A 19,049-nucleotide genomic window follows, 5' to 3' on the forward strand; every position below is an offset into this window, starting at 1 on the left:
CGGGGTAACGGGCCTTTGCTGCGGGGGGTCCGAGAAGGGCAACTTGCTTTGTGCCTTACTGTTGGCAGAGGGCAGGGCAAAAATAAATAGGTAAGAGTATTGTAATGAATGAAGGGAAAAGGGCTGAGGGGGCACGGAAGGGGGGGGGGGGGGTGTGGATGATGTGAGATGGATGGCTCAGGTGCGACGGCGGACGGGAATGGTGACGGGGTCAGGTGGTCCGTCGCATGTCGGAAGAAAGGGAGGCGCGGAAAGGGACACACTGACACAAGCCTCTGGGAAGGGAGAAACTGTGAGAGACTTGTGGGAGAGAGACAGGAGCCAGCTGAAAAAAGGGGATACACAGCCCAATGATACCAAGTTATCTAATTCAAGGGGTTCAGTCACATAATTTTCCATGATGCCTAAAGTTTTGGGGTCTGGTGGAATTTGTCAACGTGTTGTTCCTTTGGTTTGTCCACACGATTTCAAGTTTCTCTTCTTTCACCTTTACCTAACTTCTTGAAATGAGTTTCATACACATTTTTTTCTCGTCTGACTCTGCCCATGCTTCTTCTTGTTGTTGCAGTCATTCACTTACCATCGACTTGACGCAAACTTGATACTGAGTGGTATTATCGAGTATACTGTACCATACCGACTAGGTACTCCAAAACTCCAAATCCAGACGGCGGGCAATTCGCATGTCTACGCTGCGTATCCGTACGTTGTTAACCTCGGCACAATCGAACCGGATTGAGCTCGTCAGCCCACATTCACATTCACATCCATATCCACGTTCGCGATATCGATATCGATATCGATCCCGATGGAGGCCGCATCTCGCCTCGCCTTGATGGCCATTGTTACCCGGGCCGGGAGTCCGCAGCAGCAACTACGGCAACATCTCCACCAGCAGCGAACGCCGAAACAGTATCAACAACGAGACGAAAAGGCGGCGTGGAAACAGCATCATCATCCTCTCGTCACGGTCGTCGAGTGTGATCTCGAAGCGGGTCTAGGGGGAAGGGAAGTAGCAGCAGCAGCAGCAGCAGCAGCAGCAGCAGCAGGGGAGGGGAAGAGAATGTTGGGGAACCCGAACCACCAGATCCACCGTTCCTCGGGATGGGGACGTCGGGGCAGCGCGGGGAGTTCGAGCTCGCGGTCGAGTGAGGGGAGCGATGGGGGAGCGATGGCTGCCGGAGGCGGATTGGAGGCTGTTGCGTGGTGGATTCTGATGGGGTTGGAGTGTTGTGTCGCTGGCGGTGTTGAGGGCTGGATTATTTACATGGTGTACAATGGTGGTGATTTTGAGATTTGGAACTGGTGAGTCTCTTCTCCCTCTTTTCCCCCCCTCCATTCTTTCCCCCATGAGGTATCGAGTATCGCTCATCGAGATTGATCTCGTGTCATACAAACCAAACAGGCATAGCTAACGATGACGGCACCCGCAGGCTATCCGAGTTCGCGTCGCCGGCCCTGATGATCCTCCTCAGCGTCTCCCTCTCCGCGGCCCTCTTGCGCGGGGTCGGCTGTCTGAACAGGCTTGGGGATTTGGGGTTCCAGGCGACCGGTCTGGTGCTGGCCACGTTTTGCGCCGTCGTCGTGTGCGCTGGTGTGAGTGGTGTTGAGGAGGGGGAGGGGCAGGACGGCGACAGGTTGGAGAAGAAGGGGGTGCGGGTCGTTGTCGGGTTGGCTGTCAAGATGTGGTGAGTAATTTGTTCCTTTTTGTTCTTTTCTGTCATTTTCTTACTCCATCACGTGTCTCTTTACGACGATATCTCTGGTCCGGTCCCGTCCGTTGGGGGGGGGGGGAAGGGATGCATGTAGTTTTTTCGGCTTGGCTCAACCGGAATTGGGATGATTGACTAACGATGCGCCTTTTCTCTAGGTTCCTCTTCTTCATTGGCTTCCTATGTGCCGTGTTCCAGTGGTACAGCGAAGGCCGGCATACAACAACAACAACAACAACATCTACGACGAACCAGCAGCCGCTACTACAAAAGAAGGGGAAGAAGAAGGAGAGGGGCTACGGCACTACCACGGGCGGATTGGCGACCGTCGACGAGACGTATGAGGGAATTGTGAGCGACCTATGAGAGGCGCGCGGATGGTCTTCTCCCCTTTTTTCACTATTACTGATGATGATTTTACTGATGCATTCACGACGAGCATATGCATGATTGAGCGCGCGCCTACACTACAATGAGTTCCGCGACATTCCGATACCCCCTTTTAACCCGGTTCCTTTTTCACCCGGCTGCGACTCTTTGGAGTCTTTACGCGGCGCAAATTTCAGGCTAGATACTATGATTCTACCTACTGTACTAGAATACCCTTTTTACATGTTATATATAGCTAGCCTTCTCTTTGTCAACCTGATGAGATATGAGATTACTTATACCTATCTTACTGGCGACTTTGCTGGTTACCTCTGCTCGAGATCAATTGATGTTGGACAGATTATCCTGCCCGTACCTATGATAGCTACTCTGCCGTTACTCGACTACGCCTCATGCCACAACACATCCCGACAGCGAAACAATAGTCAGCGCCCTACCTTACTCGATACCAGCGATTGCACCGCATGTGCACCAATACCAAAGAGTGCAGTAAGCTCACGTCTATGTGGCGCGTTAGTATTGGACGACACTCCCTCGCCGATTTGGCTTTTGTAGTGGTTGAGGCTTTGAGACCTTTGGACAAGGGCATCGCTGCTCTCTGGGAGGATGAAACGGCAACTTTGAGTCTAACCGGACGGCAGGGTTCGGTTTCGCTGCCGGCGCTTCATAGACCACGAATTGCCCACATTGGTTGTATTTCTCGTTTCGTCGGGTTGTATTCTGCCGTCCAAACGTATGTATGTGTTATTGCATCCTCTCGTGATGGTTCGGGTCCCTTGAATTGTAGCTTCGCCGTCCATGGAGCCGTAGACAAAGATTGCTTAGTATTCTGCTTGTCGTACAGGTTGATTGCAACATGCAGAGCGAGTTGTGGTTTGTTAGCATTTGGCTTCCAAGTCCTGAGAGATCACCGTCTCGGTCAGTTGAGGTAGGTGCCGAACCCAGGAGGCGACACTCTGGCTTGGATGTCAGAGAACAAGGCAATTGCGCACTTTAAGAGACGCCAAGTCGTCCATGGAGTAAATCTGTGGAATCTTCTTGGGCCAGAATGTGGTGGTTCGGCAGAGCATTGAAGGTTGTCGAGTTAAACTTCGGCCGATGATGTTGCCCAAACATCAAAGACGACGTGAGCTTGACGCTACCCCTCTCCGAAACAATAATGTTGATAACGACTTGAAAATATGAGCCCCGCGTCAGGTATGGCCAGGCTGGCATGCCTTCCCACTGTAGACCGACTTCATCACAGACATCATGTTAATCTCGCTCTCCATCTCGTTCCCGTGGGCCATCTTAGTCACCGTGGCAAGTCCCATTATGCATACACGTCTAGAAGACAATGGCTAACGCTCCATCAACAGGTATGGGCATTTGGACAAGACGCCCCGAGCCCCGGCGCGCCCATCCCAGGCTACGGCATCTTCATCCCCCGCTGGGAGATCCCTTCCACCGACGGCAGCGGCAAGATGCTCTCCCTCCGAGGCACAGTCGAAGAGGTGGCCGCCCAGGTCCTCGACATGCACCCGACCTTTGACATTGACGACCAGTTTGGCAAGGTTGCGATGCCAGCTATCGGGAAAAGGGCCACCTTTGAGGATAAAGACCAGACGCTATGCAACAATTTCAGGGAGGGCAATAGGACGGCCGCGCATCTCAGTATCGATTATCTGAGGACGATTCAGGGGAAGCCTGAGAATGGGGCCGGACCTGCAAATTGCGGACGGGTTAGTTGTCGGAATAGTACGGGTATCTGGTGGTGCAACGATGTGAGTATCTTGCTCTTCTCCTCTTGATGGCCACACATGTAGTGTCTTGGTAAGGTGGAGTGGCTGACATTTCAATTGGTTCCACGCAGGCCAAAAGCTCCAAGCAGATCGATTCGTTTGGCGACATTGCCGACGGCGCCCAGCGCGTCTTGTCAAAGTGTAAGGACAAGTTGGATGCCAACCAAGGACAAGGCATGACTGTTAGCGGGCAGACTTTCCACATGGACGATTGGAATGTCGTTGTCAGAGGCGGAGACAACTGCGACGACGCTGGTGTCAATATGAATCCCAAAGGCTCTCGGAGATTTTTCAAAGCGTAAGCATCCTGATTTTAGCCACGTGTGGTAGTAATAGGAGCGAATAATATCTCCGGGTTGTCTGTGGTTTGTGGAGAGATTGCAGAAACAGAACGGTGAAGGTAAACATGTTTTCAGTTACTATCAAATGGTATTCATCGTCTTTTGATCCCCTGAAGAACCCAGTCCTCTCCACTTCTCCTCAGACCGCCAGTAATGCCCGAAGCCCTCAAATGCGGAAGCCTACTATCCTTGTTGTGCGTTTCCTCGATATGGTCCCCTAGTAGAGCATTCTTCTCATCTGGATGCACTGCCAGAAGTGCAGGGAGGGGAGAGCCCTTGACGATCTCAATATCTAGGCTGGCAGTCTCAATCATGATGATGACCAAAGTCAGGATGGAGAGCCCAACTTGAGCGGCCAGTAGCGTCAACCATGGCCACCGGATCGAGACGAATCTCTCCACTTGCCACGCAGTTCCGCTAACGTTGTCATTCAGAAGCCTGTATGGTGTTAGTTGGGATTCCTGGAGAACCAAACACGGAATTTCTCGACTGACGCGTTCGTGAGACCGCTAGCAATGTTTTCGGTGAGATTGCGAAGCGTCGTGAACAGGGCATCATCCAGCTTCTGAGACTCTGTGGTAACATTGATACCAATTTCGGCCCGCGATAGAGCTGTCCCATAGATTTGTGTTCCGTTCTGGAATCTGTATGTGCCGGCATTGATGTAAGTCCCCGATAGAGTCGAGTCGAGGATTTCAGCAATCGCCCCAGGACCCATTCCGTCGGCCACATATTTCTTGTTCGGGTTATCTGGCGATGTCAAGTATGTGGCGTTACGGGTCATGTTGTAGGTTTCTACAAACACTTCTCCTTCCTGTGGATTTGTGTAGGAAGCGACCTTTTGCGTGACGGGGATGTTGTCCTGGACCGTCACCCTGTATGTATTCACACACCAATGCAGCATGATTTCCGTGGCACGCAACCGGGGGCCGTAGATGACGAAAAAGTTCCAGATCTTGGCTCCCATTGCATCGGTACCATTGAATGACAGACTCGGGCCGCTGGAGATGTTCAGATTGTCGTACCCATAAGTTCTTTGCAAAGTCAGGCTGTTGGGGAGCGTGGAATTTGTGCCCATTTCGATGGGGTCGCCATCACTCGTGAGAAGGTCTGTAACGTCTAATGCAAATCAGTTAGACGAGCAACGGAGAAAATGGTGTGGTGACGGATCCTACTCTTCATATCAACGCATACGGCAAGCGAGGTGAAGTCATCCCAAGTGCAGTTGTTGGATCGGCAGCTAGCTTGATAATACGGCATCACTTCGGTGGGTGGGGTGTAGAGACTTCGGGGAATAATCTGGTTGATCGGGAACATGATATCTCCTGCGAGAAGGTCAACTTTGAGGGTCGATCTATCAATTGGGAAAGATGACCAACTTGTAGCAGGTCCGTTGGCAGTTGCCCAGAAATACTCGTTATTCCTTTGCGTGAGTGCGGTCTCGTTCCCAGCAATAGCAACTTGACGAGTAGGGTAAGTGACAACGGATTGTGTCAACGTTGAGGTCGCGATCCCAGAAACCAGGATAACAGATGAGAGAATTCCAACGAGCCTGTACCACATCGATTTATCAACTCTGCTTTTGAATTGTACTTGCTTGGCTTGAGGTGGTTTACATACCGGCCCTTCGTCCTGAGCAGCAGCTTCAAGCTGCCCCACGGGCCGCGGCTGGCTTCATCAAAGACCGCAAAATCGCCCAATGGCCTAGGCGACTTGTACCAGTTCCATTTGTACTGTGATAGACTTTCGACAACCGGGAGAACGAAGGATGTGCGGCAAAATGTTGAGATGAAGGCGACGACGGTATTGAGCGTCAGACCAAGGGGCCAGTTTGGCAGTGGCTGGTTGTCGTACGACCTCAGCACCGTGACGAGAACAATGATGCAGACAACACTGATCAAGCACCAAATGATCTCTGGCCACCACCCTTTCAGAATCTGCCATCTCCGTCGCGAGGGCCGTCGTGTGTTGTTCCCCGTCTTCTCGGCACTCGGTGTCCTCACCAGCTCGTATTCCGTCTCACCGCTCGCAAAGGTCGACTTTGAGGGCAAGTCTCTCCCAATCTCTGTACTTCGCGGTTCGTCGAAAGGGCGTGCCGTGGCTTCGGGCTCGTGATCCCAGTCGTAGACGTGGGTATGGGCGGATGAGAGCAGTAGGGCCTCGTCGTACCCAAGCGGCGGAACGTACGAGGGAACCGGCTTTCGGCGCACTTGTCGCGCATCGTCGTCCTGCTCTCTCGAATCCATCACAAAAGTTTACCTGCTGCTTTGCCGCTGTCACGCATGCGAATGGTGGGATTCTTGGTGCTGTCCTGCAAGCTTATCGGTGTACCAAGATCGATCTCTTCAGCCCCTCGTCAGAATTCGATGTGCCGGGGGGTCTTCCCTTTTTAAGATCCGATAGTTCATGAAAACCATGGTATTGTCACCGCCACGAAGGGGTGCCTAAGTGTGCATTTGTGTAATAAGCACTACCCCAAAGTCGGCGTAGATCACCCAAGCACGGCTTGATCCTTCATGCTGCGAAACCATCTTTAAAGTAGTTAGCTGACAGGCTAGGTCTTATTACCCGCCACTCGCTAATAAATAGCCCGACTAGCGCGGGATGAATGCCACTCAGAAATTGGATCGTTGTGAACGAGAACTCAAACTGCTTATTCCTATTCACTCTATGAGTCGTTCGAACTATTATCGTCTGTGGTGCTGTCGACGTCGCGTGTCCCTTGACTTGATACCTACCGCGTTCAACAGCAATCTGGTCGCTAGGAAGCCCATCAATCACGTGAAAGCAGTAGCGAGACTACTAATGCTTTCTTGCAGCACTCATTCAGCCCAGTTCCTCACGCCTCCCAGGCTACACCTCGCGAAACCTATGCGAATTTGACGCCGTTCTTTAGCGTCCCTATGTTGGTGATGGTGACTTCCATCTTGTTCCCAGGTGTAAGCCATTTTGGGGGTTTGAAGCCCGCCCCAACACCTTCCAAGGCCCTCAAGTCAGTTACAATAAACGATCAACGGGCGCATGTAGAGTTCTCACCTCCCGGGGTACCCGTCATGATGACTGACCCCTTCTGTAGCGTCGTCCCAGAGGAAAGGTAGGAAATGATGTAAGCACAGTCGAAGAGAAGATCATCGACACCTTCAGTTTGCCTCACTTCCCCGTCAACCTTTGTCTCAAGGCGAAGCGATTTGGGATCCCCAACAAGGTCGGGTCGTACGAGACAAGGTCCCAAAGGCGCAAATGTGTCGAATCCCTTGGAGAAACCCCACTGCGGTACATTTCCTGCAAATGCAGCATCGCGCTGGAGCTTTCTTGATGAGATGTCGTTGCCACAAGTGTACGCAGCAACATAATCCAGCGCATCGGACACAGATACATCCTTGGCATCTTTGCCGATGACAAGACATAATTCGCCTTCGTAATCGGCCTGGTCATCCTGGCAGATCTTGGGAACGATCACATCTGCGTCATGGTCCAAAACAGTTGTGTTTGGTTTGAAAAAGATGGAGGGGAACGGCGGTGGCTTGCGACCGGCCTCTCTGACTGAGTAGATGATAAGTATCAAAGTCTCCATGGTGTGCATCCAACTTACTATGGGTAGCATAGTTCAGCCCGACACATCGGAGAATGGGCACATCTGCCTGTGCCAAGGGGCCGAGAAGCTTCTTCACCACCACGATCTCATCGGTGACCTTGGTCTTCCCTGAGGTGTCATAGATGTCGGAACCGTCAATGACTTTTGCTTTTAAACTTGTCTCTTCGGTGGTGTTTCCCAAATCGAATCCCTCATGAGGAAGAATGGGCTCTCCTCGGAGAATCCTTCCGTCGCTTGCAACAAATCGAACAAGTCTTTGCCACGCTACCGACATTATGACGGTGAATAACAGGAAAGATGATGTCTAAAGACGCTTGAGTAGAGTACCTCCAAAATGATGCCGATATCTGAACTGGAAACGACTTTGTTTTGTCACCACGATATCACGTTATCAGTCAGGTCCTAGCTTTGTTGTCAGTGAGAACTGCCGTCACGCAAGCCACTCGATAATGGCATGGAATCGGGGATAGTGACATCTCCCCGCTTGGAATTGCACTTCTCTTATTTTCCATAGTGACGCTAGGATAACACATCCGTCTCACGGGATGATTCCGACAACTTCTCGACGGGGAGTCGCTGCAGCGCGGAGGTTTGTGGGGGAGGATCGCTGAATGCGGGGATCCGGGGAGTTAAGCCTTAGTTTAGTTTGCCAGGGTGTTCACCACCCTCGATCCACGGCAGTGGGCACGGGATGCGTCCGACTGCTGGCCGTGTAGGCTTGAAACAATGGGGGACCTCTTTCATATGAACCAACGACTTGGTCACGGATTCCCAATGAGGTAACAAGGCAACGCTTCGAGTTGAGAAAGATCTTCCCGTCTACCCTCAACGACAGTATTTCCCTCAGTTCAACCTATTGCAAAATGCCCGCTGCTACAGAAGTACTCCAGCCTGTCTCGCAGGACCCGTTTGTTCGGTCTCACAAGTCAGAGAACGGGACTGAACGGCCACAGAGTCATGTCGGCGAGGAGACGAGCAACAAACAGTACAATGGAAGCTCTGGCCACCGCAAGCCGTTGTTCACGTCCTATCCCTCCAATAGCCTCAACTTTCTTCGAGGCTTGAACACCACAAACGACGGAAAGACATCGGAAAACGCCCCGTCAGCATTGATATCTCTTGATATTCTCATCGTTGGGGCTGGTCTTGGGGGCCTTGCAACAGCAGTCGCTCTGGCAAGGAGTGGCCACAAGGTTACTGTCTTAGAACAAGCCGCTCAGTTATCAGAGGTACGCTTTGCTGCAGGCAGCCCTTGAAATGTCAATCTAAGCTTCTTGAAATATCTAACCACTGATTGTAGGTTGGTGCTGGAATCCAGATCCCACCAAACTCGAGCAAACTTCTTCAACGATGGGGGGTAATGGACATTATGTCAGAACAGGCAGTACGTCCCGACGGTATCTCGTTCCGTCGCTGGGAGAATGGCCACCGTATTGGCTTCACTGATCTCTCTGAATCTTTTATTGAGCTCTGCGGAGCACCATACTACGTCGCACATCGTGCTCACCTACACTCTGCGCTCTACCAGCGAGCCAAGGATCTTGGAGTTGCGGTTCGGTTGGATAGCAGGGTCGCCAGCTACAACCATCACCTCCCGTGTGCAACCCTGTCTAGCGGCGAGACCTTCTCGGCAGATCTGATTGTTGCTGCCGATGGTGAGTGACCCCTTCATGTTAGAGTTCGTGTGTTGATCTGGGCTAATGTATTCTTGCGGCAAAGGCGTCAAATCAGTAGCCAGGAATTTGCTGCCCTCCAACCAAGTTGGGGCAACGAATTACACGGGGTTTGCAGTCTACCGAGCCACGGTGGATGTCAGCAAGATGAGAAAGATCCCAGAAGTTGCCTGGATTCTTGAGAAGCCCGGACTGCATGTTTGGTAAGCTGATTGACGATCACATTCGTCGGAGATGGTGGTCTAATTTGCAGCACAGGATTGGCGAAGATCGTCACGTCATGACTTACACCATCGCTGCTGGCGAATCTTTCAACATTGTGTTGTCTCATAGGGACGTGAGGGATCCTTCCACCTGGGAACAAAAGACGCAAGCCGAAATTCTGGAAGAGATGAGAGCGGAATTCAGGGGTTGGGACTCACAGTATGATTCCGCGATCTCTCCAAAACGTGTTTGCTTGACTTGTTGACATGTTGCAGGCTCACAAAAATAATCGAGTTGATTGACACCACCGTCAAGTGGCCTCTGATGGCTGGCGTCCCGTTGGAACGATGGGTTGCGGATTCTGAACGTCTTGTCATCCTCGGTGATGCGGCACATGCAATGCTCCCCTACATGTCCCAGGGAGCGGCCATGGCAGTCGAGGACGGCGCCGCTTTGGCTGTGGCACTCAACAACATTGCAAGTCGTGAACAGCTTGGCCATGCGCTTCAGGTATTTCAAAAAGAAAGGAAGACACGAACCTCGATGATGCAGGAAGCCAGCATGGTGAATGCTCTGCTGTGGCACTTCAAGGATGGCCCCGAACAGAAGGCTCGAGATGAGGCGATGCGCCCCGAAGTCGAGGGTCGCAAATTTTCGAGCAGCCCAAACCAGTGGTCTGATCCCCTTACTCAGTCTTGGGCTTATGGTTATGACGCCGAGGATAAGATGTTGGAGCAATGGACGCGGGAAAGTGAGGCCTGAAGAGCTTAGTACCGACATGGTTTACAGGGTTGCGCAGTACAATAAATTGTGGGAAGAATCAGAGCGATTAGCTAGAGTGAGGGAGTGCTTTCATGCTAGAACCAATTGAAAGAACATGACTAGAGACATGGTCTTCCAGCTTTTCTTGTAGTCCATCATGGGTTGGTGACTAACTGACGTGGTGACTGACGACAAGCCGTTCATTGAAATGATTTACGGAGACAATCCATACTCACAGTGACGAAATCATATGTGGATACAGGACACCTTCTCAAGCGACTACTCGTTAGCTTTCGCCCACCGCCCTTGATGACTTGCTATTATTAACAAGGACTCTTATCTAGCGCTTGTGAAAAGTAGTTGGAGAGCTTTGATTATATGACAACAAGTTTCGAATATGTACATGCAGTGACCAAAGTCGAGTGACTAGAGCCTACCAAAACAAGTCCCCTGTAGCAAAATCGTCCATCAACTCGGACATCGAGAAGTTTGCGGCAGTGTTGGGGAAATCATTGAAGTTAGGTGGGAGGTAGTTCATCAAGTTTGAGAAGGCTTCATCCATTCCTCCATTCGACGCCATTTGCGTGGTCTGCGCATTCTCACCTCCGTCTAAAGGAATTGTCTGGCTGGGCACCATTCCTCCCACCTCGCGGGCGGCATCGTCACGGCCCGGAGCTATGTCGAAGTCAGTCTTTGCACGTACTTCACACTGACGCTATCGCCTACTCATATGCAAGCTCTGAACCATGAAGATCAAGGTTGCAGTAAACTTCGCGCACTTTTCCACCATGGGGTTCTGGATGTCCAGTCGCGCAATGCAACTCACTGCACTCTTCAGTATATCGTCAAGCCGTATAGCGGTGTTTGTGTAGCCTTGATCAAAGGGCATGGACCCATAACTGTCCTCGACCAGCTTAGTCGCAACAATAATTAAGGAGGCATTGAAGGCTGAAATGGAATTAGCTGGCATTCTTTCGGAAAGCGAGTCACACTCACTGAAGTATAAACTGAACCACCACGCCCCAAGGAAGGAGACCGTAGGCTGTACATCATTCGCAAGTTCACAGGCTTCAACTAAGCGGATGATAGCTTCAGCAGACCGCAGACATACTGTTCTACTGAGATGCCACGCCTGTTGCAGCGTGGCGGCTTCTTGGGGTGACTGAGGGCTTCCATCGAAAGATTGTAGACAGCGGTCTAGTATTGGGCGATGCGACAGTAGTTGCAGGTTGTGATACCGGAGCGTTAGTATCACACGGAACTTCAGTAACATCATCTTCCCTTCAGGGCTGGCGACTTCATTCGGCTCCACAAGCTGCATCGAGAGGGGTAAATATGCTTGCCAGTCAGCGAGTTTCTGTCCGATCTGTATCACACTAGCCACGGTGTTTGTTAACGGGATGGCCGATATTGATCCAATATTGCTTTCGTATAGTTCGTCGATTACGGCGGCGGTAACCCCGTACAGCGTTCTGGATAGCCAATTATCAGTAAACATCAGGCGGAGGAAGACTGTGTGGTGGACAAACATGGATGCATTCCAAAACGCAGTACTCTCTTCCTCGTTAGACCATCTCGAGATATCGGATGTTCTTTGATGAGAAATGAAGTGTTTTGGCAGAGGTGTTCGGATATAGTTTTGCGGAATGATGGGCGGCCGGCCGAAGGTCATGCTCAGCGTTCTGTATTCCCATGGTAACATAGGTAGTCAGACGCAATCCTTTGCTCAGCTAGCCGGCTAGATCATCTGGATATTCTACTTACCTGTCGAGTACCACACATCCATACCAAGTACGTATTCTGATTTCTCGTTCAAGTGGTTCGAATCTTTGAAGAGCCAATTCTGAATGGAAACCTAATTCGAGCGCGGCTTTCACAGCGAGTCCGTGGATGGCCCATGTCTGTATAGACCGTTGGCTGCCTTGAAGGTACTGTGACATGAGGAGCATAGCCTGGACTTTTAAAGAATTGGGGTCAGCTAAAGAAAATGTCGCTGGAAGAAGGAAGGAGTAGCAGTACCTGCTTCGACATTGGCTCCTATCATCATCTCCGTCATTGAAAGGGCTTTGGCTCGCCGGTAATGAACCTCTGATATCGCCTGGCGGTCGCCCAAACCTACCCCTGTAGCGTTCATGGTGCTCGTAGCCATGGCCAGAATCATGTGTAACAGTGCAAGCCATGCAGTTTTCACGTTCTGCATACCAGTTGCTCTGTACTGAGCGTACGTTTTCCAGAAGCTCTCTTCGTGGATATAGGGGAATAGAAGACCCGTGTCACGGAAGAATTGGCGCACAAGATTGACGACTTCTTCTTCAGGCGGCAGACGAGATGCCTCGGACGGTTTTTCGAGTTTCCTTGAGTCGAAGGAATCTGTGACTGGGGACTGAGATCTAGAAACGGCCAGAATGTGTTGTTGTGCTTGCTTTGCAGGTGTACAAGATGTCTCTCCCCGCTCATCTCTCTGGCTTTTGTTCAGTAAATGGTCGAGCGTGCGGCGGATGATTCTTGTGAACGCAATGTTGGATGAAGGCCCTGATTGATAACAATTGAGAATCAGCAGGTACTCAAGGAAATTGAGGATCATGACCGTGAAGTTAGTTTATTCTGTCATACCGAAGTACGCCCAAGACTCGTCTGTGGTAAATTCAATAGTACCAACACCATCTGTTGCGTCGGGGGTAATCCCCTGCGTAACGCTTCCATCCTCAACATTCAGCGACTCCTCGGGATATGTGGTTTCTGAGAGATCATCGGTACGACCAGAAATACTACGTGGGAAGAGAACATGTTGTTTTCCCCGTAGAAACGAGGCGGGTATAAGTCTCTTTAGCCGACTAATTTCTTCTTCGACATCAGCTAAGCGGTGTTCGACTTGCTCGAGATATCTAGCCACAGAGTGAGACAAGTTTTGCAAAGGTTTTCCAGGCAGATCCAACAAACATACTGTTTCGGTACCAGTGCGTTGCTTCCGCCAGAGTTGGCTGCGTAGATACATTCGATACCTTGTTCGACGCAAGCGGAGCACTGAGGCCTAACACCGTCGCACTATCATCCAAAGTTTTCTGATTAGTATTCAATGACATCCAGTAACATCCGGTGGGCGGGACGATTCCGTCCAGGCGAAATCTGCCAAATTGGCTGCCAACCGTGTGGTAGTCCGAAAACGTCGCACTCACCCTTGACTTCCGAGCTCGACATGAGCTGCAGGCAATCGGATTACGCTTCCGCTTCCGAGTCGACGCGCCTGTTGGCCCTGGAGTGCTGTTCTCCATTTCTCGGGGAAAGTCTTCATCCAGCTCACAAGTTGTATGGCACGATAGGGCAGAGACTGATAGAGGCGGGGATTTAGAGAGAAAGATGATCAAGTCCCCGGTGTAGTTGAAAAGGGAGGGCGGGGAGTTAGGGAAGAGGACCGAACTCTAAACGCTGTACACCTAACGCTTAGAGGCTGTGCTGCGCCGGATCGCGTACGGTTAGCGTAGTGGGTTGGTGTCTTTGCCAAAGCCTCCGACCATGCCGTTTCGGCTAAGACCTTAACTCCCCGGATACATCTGCGCTCGCTTTGTACCCTCGCCATCACGTTGACGGTACTGACAAAACGCGGTTGGCCTTCACACGGGATGAGAGTTCGGCAAACACTCGTAAATCATGTGTTTTCGATCAAGTCATAAACACATCTCTTCAACACTGAATCGTCGCTAACCGAAAAACCATTCAAGAAGAGTGAAAGCAATCAACACACCTTACCACTTGACTCAAGCAACTCAACGTCGTATCATACTGGGAATACGAAAGCTAGCCATGTCTTCAACAACCGTCACAGAGACTTCGCAACAACCCGAGCCGGCTGGAGATGGCACCGCGAAGATGCTGCGCGACGCTGAGGCTAACCACACAAAGCCTCTGTGGCTGCAAATGACCAGACTAAACCCTCCTCTGCCCAACCCACGGTGCACACCCCATCTTTGGAAGTATTCGGAAATTCAACCCACCCTTTTGCAAGCGGGTCAGCTTGTTACCGAAAAGCAAGCTGAGCGCAGGGTCTTAATGCTCGTCAACCCCTCCAGAGGTACGGATATGCAGCCCATGTCGATGGAGCTTTAGACCTCTGACTTCTGAATTCTGAATCCGTTCCTGACTTGAAAACCTAGATGCCCCTTTCACAACTGACACTCTCTACGCTGGGCTGCAGCTGGTCATGCCCAATGAGACAGCGCCGGCGCATCGACACACGGCTTTCGCCATGCGCTTCATCATTGAGGGCAATGGCGGCTTCACTGCCGTTCACGGAAAGCGCATCCAGATGACCCGGGGAGATGTAATCTTGACCCCCACTTGGAACTGGCATGATCATGGAAAGGATGGGTCTGGCCCGATGATCTGGCTTGATGGCTTAGATTTGCCCAACTTTACCCACTTCCCTGTTCATTTTGTCGAGCATTTCTCATCGCCACGATACCCAGCAGATAATGTTGATACATCCCAGTCGCCCATTGTCTTCCCGTGGAGTAGGATGAAAGCAGCACTTGACGCCGAGGAAGGGCACTATGCTACACAAAGCTATCTTCGTGCAGATGGATCTGAAGGTACTTGCTTGATATTCCGTCCCATCCAATGTTTTGACCATTGAACTGACTTGTGCAACGCTCCAGTCAGCAAGGTTTTAGGTGGCCGTGCAGCCCGCTTGGCCTCCGGTGCCAAGTCTCCTCTTATTCAGGAGACCGCGTCATCTGTTTACCATGTCGTGGAGGGATCAGGACGCTCTCGTATCGGTGATACAGATCTCATCTGGAAGAAGGGGGATACTTTCTGCATTCCTTCGTGGTACTCTTATCAGCATTTTGCGGACGAGGGCCTGGAGACAGACGTGTATCTGTACCGTTTTGATGACATGCCCATGCTGAAAAGTCTGGGGTTTTACCGCTCAGCTGATATGGACGTGGAACGTCTTGTATCGAACTAAGCGGTTGTATTTACTCACCTGTAGACTAAATGAAATAAGATGAATTCTATTATAACATTTGTACCTGTAGATAGGAACTGGGGTCTGAGATATAGTCTACGAGTTTACAGACGTTTAGTTTCACGCGCCAAAGCACCATTCGCGTGCAGACAACGTAGGCATCAAGACACTCGGTCGCTTCAATTCTACAAGTTTTCTTGTATCAAACAGGGGATTCTGCGTAACAATGCTGAGTCACAGCAAGGTATGGTTCCTTTCTTGTTCATATCAAAGTTTCAAATTCGAGGTAAATTGCAACAAAGCTACAACGGCCGACTTCCCGTTCGTTCCTTATCCCTATCCCGTCTGAAAGACTACTCTCCTAGCCTAAGCGAGAGCTGCAGTCTTACGAATGACTGTATCACTGAAAAAGTAAAGGGGGATCACCAGTAAGTACACCGCCCAGAGGATTCCCGCCATGGTACCAAATTGAGCAACGGGTCCTGCCTGTGCCATCCAGCTTGTAGCCGCGTAAGAGACTCCGAAACCGACGGAATTCTTGATCAAGTTCACCAAAACTCCGATATGGCTGGCTCGAGGTGGCATGGTGTCCACAGCATATGTTAGTAGCACGTTGGCCGAGCATGTCAAACCTGTGGCCAACATGCCATAGCCAACGCTGACTTGCGCCCACTTTTCGGGTGATGCAAGGCCATATCCAATGACCAGACATCCAGCTGGGCTGATTAGACCTCCAATAATCACAGCTGGCAATCTCGAAGCCGGATCTTGTCTCCCGCCGTTGCGACGTGTGGCTCGGTTGAAGAGGTAATCAGCCAACGCGCCGCCAACTGGGAGTCCAAGCAAAAGACCGATCAAGGGCCCGACGCTGAGCAGTCCGACATCTCGAGCTCCCCAGAGCAGTGGCGGGGGGCTGTACACCGCCGAGAGTAAGATGGATACCAGGACAGTCCAGCCAATGGTGAGACCGAATACCAAAGTTGTGACAATAACCTGTGGCGCGCCCAGAAGTTGGAGAGGCTGAAAGAGGCTCGATGCGGCGAGTTTCCAGTCCATGTCGATGTACGACGTCGAGAAGGAGCGCAGTCTCCATTGTTTTCCTAGTTCTCTAGATCCTGAATAGCCTTGCTGGTTGGCGTTTTCAACTTGGGCGTAGGTGGGGCTCATGGGCAGACCTTTTGGATTGTCTTCAGTAACGGGACTGAGCTCGACTTCCTCAGTCGTCTTTGGCGAGCCCGCACGAGTTTCCGGGAGCATGATCAATGATCCGACAAATGTAACGAAGATAAGCGCCGATAGAATACGGAAGTACCATCTCCAGTCGCCAGTCCCGTCCGCGACAACTCCTGAAATGATTGGTCCGATGGATGAGCCGGCAGCCAAGAGTCCAACGTAGACAACCATTGCGCTTGCTAGTTGATTGTTTGGGAATGTCTCTTCAACGAAGCTGGGTCCCAGCGCCTCGACAAGCCCGCCAGCGAGCCCGCCAAGAATTCTTGATGTTCTCAAGTCATTGAATGTAGATGCTTCCCCTGACCAAAGGCAGAAGACAAAAAAGATGACAAGAGATATGAGAATCGTGTATCGTTTGCCGATGAGGGATGCCGCGGGGAGGGCGAAGATGTTCTAGAGATGAAGGCAATTTAGTCCATGTCTCTCTACAACTACATTTGCAGAGCATTCGATGATCCTCTTTGAGTAAGCTTACCGAGAGTCCCATAGTCAAAAGCACCCAAGTAGAAAGCTGGGAAGCCTCTTCCGAAGTGCAATGAAGCTCCTCGATGATGCGCGAAAATAGCGGAGGGGCACCCGCCGCAAAGGCGTTTCCCAAAAGGTTGTAGAAGCTGACGTTCAGAAGGATCCAGATCCTCCACGAAAGCGGCCATCCCTATCGAATCGTTGATAGTTAGTTACCAAAGCCCATAATATGGTGAAATCTTTCTGCCCAAGGACACCGGCAACACTTACCAAGACGCTTGACTCCATCACTGAATTATTCGATGTTGACATGTTTGTTGATTTTGGATGTACGATATGAGTTGACTTTTTCCAAGTCTAGTTCGATAATTTAGATAAATGCTTACACGGGTTCTTGCAATTTCCGCTCAACACTGGCTCCGCCCTGTCCTATCTACTCCAGCCTTCCACTTTACAGACGACAGCTTTCATTAAAAGATCAAACTTACGAACGCGTAGCGTATCATTGGTCTGGCGAGTCATTCGGGGAGATAAACCTAAGGGTATGCATCCGCGGAGAACTGTCATAACCCCGGATACTACCCCGCATCCGCAGCGGCCCGCGTCCACACTGGAGACCGGGTGATGATAGTTTGCTTCCGTGATCTCGGGGTCAAGCGGGGGAGGCGGGTCTTGTTAGATACTTGCCGCGATGAGTGTGAAGCATATATCAAGGGTTCTATCTTGATTCAGGCTAGGCGAAGCAACACAGCCGTACTAGGCACGTCAGCCGATTGAGTCGGTTGGTTGTTTGTAAGCAAACTCAAACACCACCAAGGCTGTGCTCAACGATGACACGGTGTTAGAAAGATTGCTAACAATAAACCAGAAGTGGGGATATTGATTCATTCAAGTTCTCGTCGGCATGTTGTGCTGGAATAGGAGCCAAGGAAGAATCAGAACTTTCCTATCTCCGCGATGAATCATGAAGCGAAGGCACCGTTTGCATGTGACTTGGTCACAGCACTGACCAACTCATGCTTCGATAAGTCTCAGAGTCTCACTGACCCACTCATAGTATCGACTTAGGACGTAAACATTTCCTCATTTTCTCAACCCATCCGCCTCCATTAGAAAATGATAAGGGGACTCTTGGGATCCAATTTGTTCTCTTGGTCCAAGTGGAGAGAAACTCCTTAGTGTTCAAGGACCCATCGGCAGCACCGCAGCAGAAATGAACCCTTTAGGCGCTGGTTAGGTCCTTTTGCCTGTGAACTGCGAGCTTGATTTTACGATACGGTAGGGAAATCTTTCCGATATAGGGTACTCCAGACCCGATTTACGGAGCACGTGGCGAGGGAAAGATTTACTTGCATCGGTAAAGCATCTTGCTCTCGGTTGCGAATGTAGAACACGAAGAATAGCGGGCAAGATGACACGTCGTGTATTAAGAGAAACTAAGTAATCGTTGAGTATTTGGCCAACGACAGCCAAATGACAGGGCCTCATCGCAAAGGCAGTGATGGGGGGTATGACACAAGACCGCTGGCATCAGTTCCTGGAGGACTTGGAGGCATCTGAGCAACGAAGCTGCCATCGGCGATCGTTCAATACATCTCTTTTCCATGACAGTGATTCATTCATCTTTATTCGTTTTGAAAGGTGCTCCGGCTAAGGTACATGTATTCTACACATGCTGAGTCCATCTGAGGGTCGAGTGACAGTCTAAATGGGATGGTGAGTACCTATGTTGAGGAGACTTGGGAAATGGTAGCGAGCTTGGCGGAGAACTTCGACCAAGAAAATAATAGAAGAGAAGGCATGAAGACTGAGGGTAGCGATATCTCATAGTACCCAAGTTAGTATGAGCCGTGAAACATGAACGATGACAATGGTCTCTTGTGGCCCAATGATGTCAGTTCAAAAAGGGGGTGCGAGGCTCGTTTTCAGA

At 50.9% G+C, this 19,049-nt stretch overlaps 9 protein-coding genes across 9 annotated transcripts; 5 read left to right on the top strand and 4 right to left on the bottom strand.

Annotated features, from left to right (window-relative positions):
• The first annotated feature begins 604 nt into the window (after positions 1-604).
• BDP81DRAFT_112016 (uncharacterized protein) lies at positions 605-2,322 on the top strand. Its single transcript, XM_060581491.1, has 3 exons — positions 605-1,305; positions 1,434-1,688; positions 1,871-2,322. The coding sequence occupies exons 1-3, from the start codon at positions 809-811 to the stop codon at positions 2,076-2,078; spliced, it is 960 nt and encodes a 319-aa protein (XP_060440162.1). The 5' UTR covers positions 605-808; the 3' UTR covers positions 2,079-2,322.
• Positions 2,184-3,065, top strand: BDP81DRAFT_112045 (uncharacterized protein). The gene is made up of 2 exons (XM_060581492.1): positions 2,184-2,591; positions 2,744-3,065. Exons 1-2 carry the CDS (start codon positions 2,289-2,291, stop codon positions 3,032-3,034), a joined length of 594 nt encoding a protein of 197 aa, XP_060440163.1. The 5' UTR covers positions 2,184-2,288; the 3' UTR covers positions 3,035-3,065.
• Positions 3,066-3,301: 236 nt separating this feature from the next.
• BDP81DRAFT_330571 (uncharacterized protein) lies at positions 3,302-4,185 on the top strand (the record flags this gene model as incomplete). The annotated part of the gene is made up of 2 exons (XM_060585409.1): positions 3,302-3,865; positions 3,955-4,185. The coding sequence occupies 2 exons, from the start codon at positions 3,302-3,304 to the stop codon at positions 4,183-4,185; spliced, it is 795 nt and encodes a 264-aa protein (XP_060440164.1).
• A 438-nt stretch (positions 4,186-4,623) lies between these two features.
• BDP81DRAFT_112050 (uncharacterized protein) lies at positions 4,624-6,635 on the bottom strand. Its single transcript, XM_060581493.1, has 4 exons — positions 5,845-6,635; positions 5,604-5,776; positions 5,400-5,549; positions 4,624-5,343 (listed from the first exon to the last, which is right to left on the bottom strand). Exons 1-4 carry the CDS (start codon positions 6,468-6,470, stop codon positions 4,673-4,675), a joined length of 1,620 nt encoding a protein of 539 aa, XP_060440165.1. The 5' UTR covers positions 6,471-6,635; the 3' UTR covers positions 4,624-4,672.
• Positions 6,636-6,861: 226 nt separating this feature from the next.
• On the bottom strand, positions 6,862-8,472 carry BDP81DRAFT_484387 (uncharacterized protein). Its single transcript, XM_060595106.1, has 3 exons — positions 7,817-8,472; positions 7,261-7,767; positions 6,862-7,200 (listed from the first exon to the last, which is right to left on the bottom strand). Exons 1-3 carry the CDS (start codon positions 8,091-8,093, stop codon positions 7,094-7,096), a joined length of 891 nt encoding a protein of 296 aa, XP_060440166.1. The 5' UTR covers positions 8,094-8,472; the 3' UTR covers positions 6,862-7,093.
• A 210-nt stretch (positions 8,473-8,682) lies between these two features.
• BDP81DRAFT_453794 (FAD binding domain-containing protein) lies at positions 8,683-10,458 on the top strand (the record flags this gene model as incomplete). The annotated part of the gene is made up of 5 exons (XM_060592865.1): positions 8,683-9,048; positions 9,120-9,474; positions 9,539-9,695; positions 9,751-9,915; positions 9,972-10,458. 5 exons carry the CDS (start codon positions 8,683-8,685, stop codon positions 10,456-10,458), a joined length of 1,530 nt encoding a protein of 509 aa, XP_060440167.1.
• A 294-nt stretch (positions 10,459-10,752) lies between these two features.
• BDP81DRAFT_475104 (fungal-specific transcription factor domain-containing protein) lies at positions 10,753-13,730 on the bottom strand (the record flags this gene model as incomplete). The annotated part of the gene is made up of 9 exons (XM_060594722.1): positions 10,753-11,133; positions 11,185-11,406; positions 11,455-11,930; positions 11,988-12,140; positions 12,223-12,415; positions 12,478-12,990; positions 13,072-13,343; positions 13,403-13,503; positions 13,635-13,730. The coding sequence occupies 9 exons, from the start codon at positions 13,728-13,730 to the stop codon at positions 10,892-10,894; spliced, it is 2,268 nt and encodes a 755-aa protein (XP_060440168.1). The 3' UTR covers positions 10,753-10,891.
• A 643-nt stretch (positions 13,731-14,373) lies between these two features.
• BDP81DRAFT_464740 (gentisate 1,2-dioxygenase) lies at positions 14,374-15,421 on the top strand (the record flags this gene model as incomplete). Its single annotated transcript, XM_060594185.1, has 3 exons — positions 14,374-14,527; positions 14,610-15,044; positions 15,111-15,421. The coding sequence occupies 3 exons, from the start codon at positions 14,374-14,376 to the stop codon at positions 15,419-15,421; spliced, it is 900 nt and encodes a 299-aa protein (XP_060440169.1).
• Positions 15,422-15,787: 366 nt separating this feature from the next.
• On the bottom strand, positions 15,788-17,431 carry BDP81DRAFT_398699 (major facilitator superfamily domain-containing protein; the record flags this gene model as incomplete). Its single annotated transcript, XM_060588496.1, has 3 exons — positions 15,788-17,047; positions 17,130-17,309; positions 17,390-17,431. The coding sequence occupies 3 exons, from the start codon at positions 17,429-17,431 to the stop codon at positions 15,788-15,790; spliced, it is 1,482 nt and encodes a 493-aa protein (XP_060440170.1).
• Positions 17,432-19,049: the final 1,618 nt, after the last annotated feature.

This window comes from Colletotrichum phormii (genome assembly GCF_030913505.1).
Source record: "Colletotrichum phormii strain CBS 102054 chromosome Unknown BDP81scaffold_25, whole genome shotgun sequence".
NCBI classification, from domain to species: Eukaryota; Fungi; Ascomycota; class Sordariomycetes; order Glomerellales; family Glomerellaceae; genus Colletotrichum; species Colletotrichum phormii.

Coding starts and splice junctions, on each gene's coding strand:
- BDP81DRAFT_112016 (XM_060581491.1), top strand. CDS start 809: ATGGAGGCCGCATCTCGCCTCGCCTTGATGGCCATTGTTACCCGGGCC. Junction 1,306..1,433: donor GATTTTGAGATTTGGAACTG/GTGAGTCTCTTC, acceptor CGGCACCCGCAG/GCTATCCGAGTTCGCGTCGC. Junction 1,689..1,870: donor GGGTTGGCTGTCAAGATGTG/GTGAGTAATTTG, acceptor CCTTTTCTCTAG/GTTCCTCTTCTTCATTGGCT.
- BDP81DRAFT_112045 (XM_060581492.1), top strand. CDS start 2,289: ATGATTCTACCTACTGTACTAGAATACCCTTTTTACATGTTATATATA. Junction 2,592..2,743: donor CACCAATACCAAAGAGTGCA/GTAAGCTCACGT, acceptor ACCGGACGGCAG/GGTTCGGTTTCGCTGCCGGC.
- BDP81DRAFT_112050 (XM_060581493.1), bottom strand. CDS start 6,470: ATGGATTCGAGAGAGCAGGACGACGATGCGCGACAAGTGCGCCGAAAG. Junction 5,777..5,844: donor CTGCTCAGGACGAAGGGCCG/GTATGTAAACCA, acceptor GATGTGGTACAG/GCTCGTTGGAATTCTCTCAT. Junction 5,344..5,399: donor CGTATGCGTTGATATGAAGA/GTAGGATCCGTC, acceptor GATTTGCATTAG/ACGTTACAGACCTTCTCACG.
- BDP81DRAFT_484387 (XM_060595106.1), bottom strand. CDS start 8,093: ATGTCGGTAGCGTGGCAAAGACTTGTTCGATTTGTTGCAAGCGACGGA. Junction 7,768..7,816: donor GCTGAACTATGCTACCCATA/GTAAGTTGGATG, acceptor TCATCTACTCAG/TCAGAGAGGCCGGTCGCAAG. Junction 7,201..7,260: donor CATGACGGGTACCCCGGGAG/GTGAGAACTCTA, acceptor GGGCCTTGGAAG/GTGTTGGGGCGGGCTTCAAA.